We start from the raw sequence: 3,613 nt of genomic DNA, 5'->3' as shown, positions 1-3,613 counted from the left end.
GTCTGTCCCTGGTCTGGGATGCTGAACCTGCGGGAGCTGTCTGTTGCCCCTCGTTCAGGCTGGGGGTGCCGTTGAGCGCCCGATCGCCTTCTATCACACCGGTGGGCAGGGGAGGGCCGGTCTGCGGGCGGGAACGGCTTTGCCAGGAAGCGCAGTCTCCTGGTTCCTGCGTCCACCTTAGCGTCTTGCCTTCTTCCCAGATTTCGGATTGTCTCTGTTGTTCTGGTTCTGTGTGTCGGGAGTGTGCCCTCCATGCCCCACTGCTGTGTCCTTGGTGTCAGTACACCACGGGTCTGCGAGCCTCACGGCACCCCCCAGGGAGAAGCGATGGGGTGCTGGGAGCAGGGACCGTCGCGCAGCACGGGAAGCCTGTCTGAGGGGGGTCGGAGTGTGAGGTCTGCGGGACAGACTCTCCTTGGCCCTACGGGGGGGAGGTGATTCCCTGCCCCGGCTTAGAGTGAATGCAGAAGGCTGCCGGGGAGTCTGCAGTGAGGCAGGCAGACCCGTGGGCCGGGCCGGGTGGGCAGGCTGGGATGGCGTGATGCTGGGCTCCCCGCGGGGTCAGGCCTCGGTTCGAGTCTTCACTCCCCCACTTACCTAAGTGAGCTTGAGGCCTTCAGTTCATCCAGCCTCTGACCAGCACTAGGACAGAGCATCGCCCTGCCATCCCTTCCCTACGCAGTCGCCTGCCTGACCTGTCGCACGGTCTGCCAGCCAGGACTCGCATCTCCGTGGCTGCACAGTGGTGGGAGGCAGGCCCCCAGCTCCCTCAGTCACGGGTTGAACTCAGCGGCTTCCCACGGGGACTCTCTGGACCGTTGTCACTTTCTGTCCAAAAGAAGTTCAGAAGTAAAAGCTTATTTGAAACAGTTAGACTCACCGGGGAAGGTAAAAACCTCCAGTTCGGGCTGGCCATCAGCTCTCTGCCCCAGCCAGTCCGAGGCCGCGGAGACCTGTGTGGGCAGCACCAGCCTTCCCCGCGCATCTCTGCCGCGGGGCTACACCATGTGGGAACCCACAGAAGTCATTCTGTGACGGGTTTTTATGCCTGAGCCGCAGAGTGATATACAAGCTGACCCTGCGGGGGGCCGAGGGCTAGGTGAGCACCCGAGTGGGGCCGTGGCCGCGTTCTCTGCAAGACTGCCCAGTCCAGAAACGTATCGAGCTGGGTCCCCGTGCCACTGATGCTGGCAAAGATGCCCGCGTCACCTGTCGGCAGCCTGTCTCCTCTTACTGTTCAGAGGCAATGGTGCCTTGTATTCAAGGGCCAAGTCATGTCTCCAAGTGGTCAGGGGAGCCACCAGCACGCCGGTTCTCTGGGCCACGGGCCAGTCCTGGCTGTGTGTAGACACGGGCGTCAGCCCTGCCAGCCTCCCAGAGCAGGACGTCCACAGGCCGGGCTCCTCTCCCTCACTCACGCCATCCAGCCGACGCCTGATGGAGCACCTGGGCCTGCCCTCGGTGTTTCAGCCATACCTCTGTGACAGCACACTGCCCTGTCCCCGGGACCATGTGGGACAGGGCCACATCAGAAGCAGAAGCCATGTGGGAAAGGGGCTCCCTTATTCTTCCCAAGCTTCTCGTTTTATTTTAGAGAGAAAGAACTACAGCGAAATCAGATGGTCAGAGGGTGTCACCAGCAGGGTGAGGCCAGCTCGCGAGTATCCCAGGTCTACTTTCAGGGATGAAGGCAGAACAGCCACCCAGGGCGTGGGCCCTCCTTCTCTGCCTGGGGAGCTGCTGGGTCATGCCATGGGCGTCCCTGTGCTCTCTCCCTAGGCAAGCCTGGGACCTCGCCGTGGACATCTGCCTCTCTCAGCTGCCCACCATCATCGAGGAAGGCACTGCATTCCGGGTGAGTCCCCTGAGAGCACCCGTGTGCCCGCGGCGGGGCCCTGCCCTGGGCACCTGATCTGCTACCCCCAGGGCTCAGGGCCAGAGGTTTTGCTCACCCACCTGGAAAACTATGGCTACCCAGTGTTCCGGAGCTTGGGCTGCCAGCCATCAGGGACAGCTCATGGGCTCCGTGGTGCTGAAACCGCACTGCAGAGCCAGATTCACCTCCTGAGTCTTCCTGCACCCACCAGGTACTCACAGGCCTACCTGTGTCCTGGGGGCTGGGCTGGGAGTGATGACAGTGCAAGGACCCTGCTGGGTAGTCCGTCTCCGTCTCTGTCTCTCTTTTCTCTCTCTCTCGGAAGCAATGAATACACCTTTAAAAAAAAAAAAGTTGGGTCAACCGGAGTAAAGTTAGACTGTGAAATGGTCAACTTTTAAAAAATGGCCCATGTTAAAGCGAAGCACTCCTGCACCTGCTCTTCTCGGTGCAGGCTGCCCGCCCCCAGGGTGGTGGGGCCCCTCTCCCCGGAGTGGTGGTCTGTGTTACATCACTTCGTCTCCTGACCACCACGGAGCCTCAGGTTTCCCCAGACGCGGGAGCAGTGGGATGTGACGCTGAGCCCAGAAGGGGATCGTGCAGGCTGGCTGCCTCTGCGTGGCCCAGACTTCTGTGCTCGGCACCCACACGTGAAGCGACTCCAGCTGGGGTCACCCAGCAGCAGCTCACCCAGCCCCTCTTGCCTTTCCTGTGTGAAAATTCGCCATGTGTGAGACGCCCAGTGAGTTCAGATGAGTGAGTCCCAGGCCTGCCTCAGCACCCCACAAGAATAGAGAAGAGCCTCACCCAGGGCAGGGCCAGGGCCAGGGCCAGACCTGGCGAGGGCTTGGGGCAGAGTCACCACATCGGAGGAGGGCAGCTGGCAAGGCGCAGTGAAGGTAGCGCCTGGGGGCAACTCGGCTGGCCACTGAGGTGGCGTCAGGGTGACCAGTGTCAGGCCTTTGAGACACAGAGCCCTGCGTGCCACGTGGGTCACTAGCCTGCCTGTGCCTCGGTTTCCCTCAGGAGGTCGTGGCATCTCCCAGGGGCATGGTTACGTAAGTAGGACAAAGTCCACTGCGGGCCGTGCGACCCCGTCCTCGTGCAGCGATTACTGCTCGCAGAAGACCACTGCAAATGTGAGCGTGTCACCCCGTCCAGGTCAGCGCGGCTTCCACGGAGGTGTCAGCTCTGCACGGCCTCCAGGCCTATGTGCATGTGTACAGGGGTGTTCATGTGGGCATGTGTGTGGTCCAGACATGGTCACACATGCAGGCTGTATGTGTGAGCTGTGTGTACGCATGTGTCTGGTCTGTGTGTGCTGTATGGGTTATACATGTGCTGCACATGCACACATGCAAGTGTGCACATTGTGCACATGTGTTGTGCACGTGCAAGGGCTCTACATGTGTGTTTTGTGCACATGTGGGTATTTGTGGGGTGCATACCTGGCGGGTGTCTTGCACCTCAAATGATCGGTGTTCCCAGGGGTGGGGTGACTGGGCTAAGGGCCCTCTGTAAGGAATCCCCTCTTTTATCTTTGTCACTCCCTCTTTATTGCTTGATTTGGGATGTAACATTTTACTATCAGATTTTTGAAATCTAAAGCAAAGCTGGAAGCTTTTACAGGGGGTGCCACGTGCCCACTTAGTCCTGCAGGAACAGTGCCCCTCGCCCTGCCCTGCCATTGTGCCATACCCCCACTTAGTCCTGCAGGCACAGTGCCACCCGCCCTGC

General features: G+C 60.4%; 1 protein-coding gene across 1 annotated transcript in view; it reads left to right on the top strand.

Annotated features, from left to right (window-relative positions):
• RPTOR (regulatory associated protein of MTOR complex 1) overlaps nucleotides 1-3,613 on the top strand; it is a 393,373-nt gene that overhangs the window by 291,582 nt on the left and 98,178 nt on the right. Inside the window, exon 10 of the mRNA XM_006145668.2 lies at nucleotides 1,780-1,855. Coding sequence (XP_006145730.1) covers nucleotides 1,780-1,855 — 76 coding nt within the window. The remainder of the gene's footprint in view (nucleotides 1-1,779; nucleotides 1,856-3,613) is intronic.

The sequence above is a fragment of the Tupaia chinensis genome, unplaced genomic scaffold, assembly GCF_000334495.1.
Source record: "Tupaia chinensis unplaced genomic scaffold, TupChi_1.0 Scaffold000159_1, whole genome shotgun sequence".
In the NCBI taxonomy this organism is placed as follows: Eukaryota; Metazoa; Chordata; class Mammalia; order Scandentia; family Tupaiidae; genus Tupaia; species Tupaia belangeri.
Note: the sequence above shows the minus strand (reverse complement) of the source record. Positions and strands in the feature narration are given on the sequence as shown.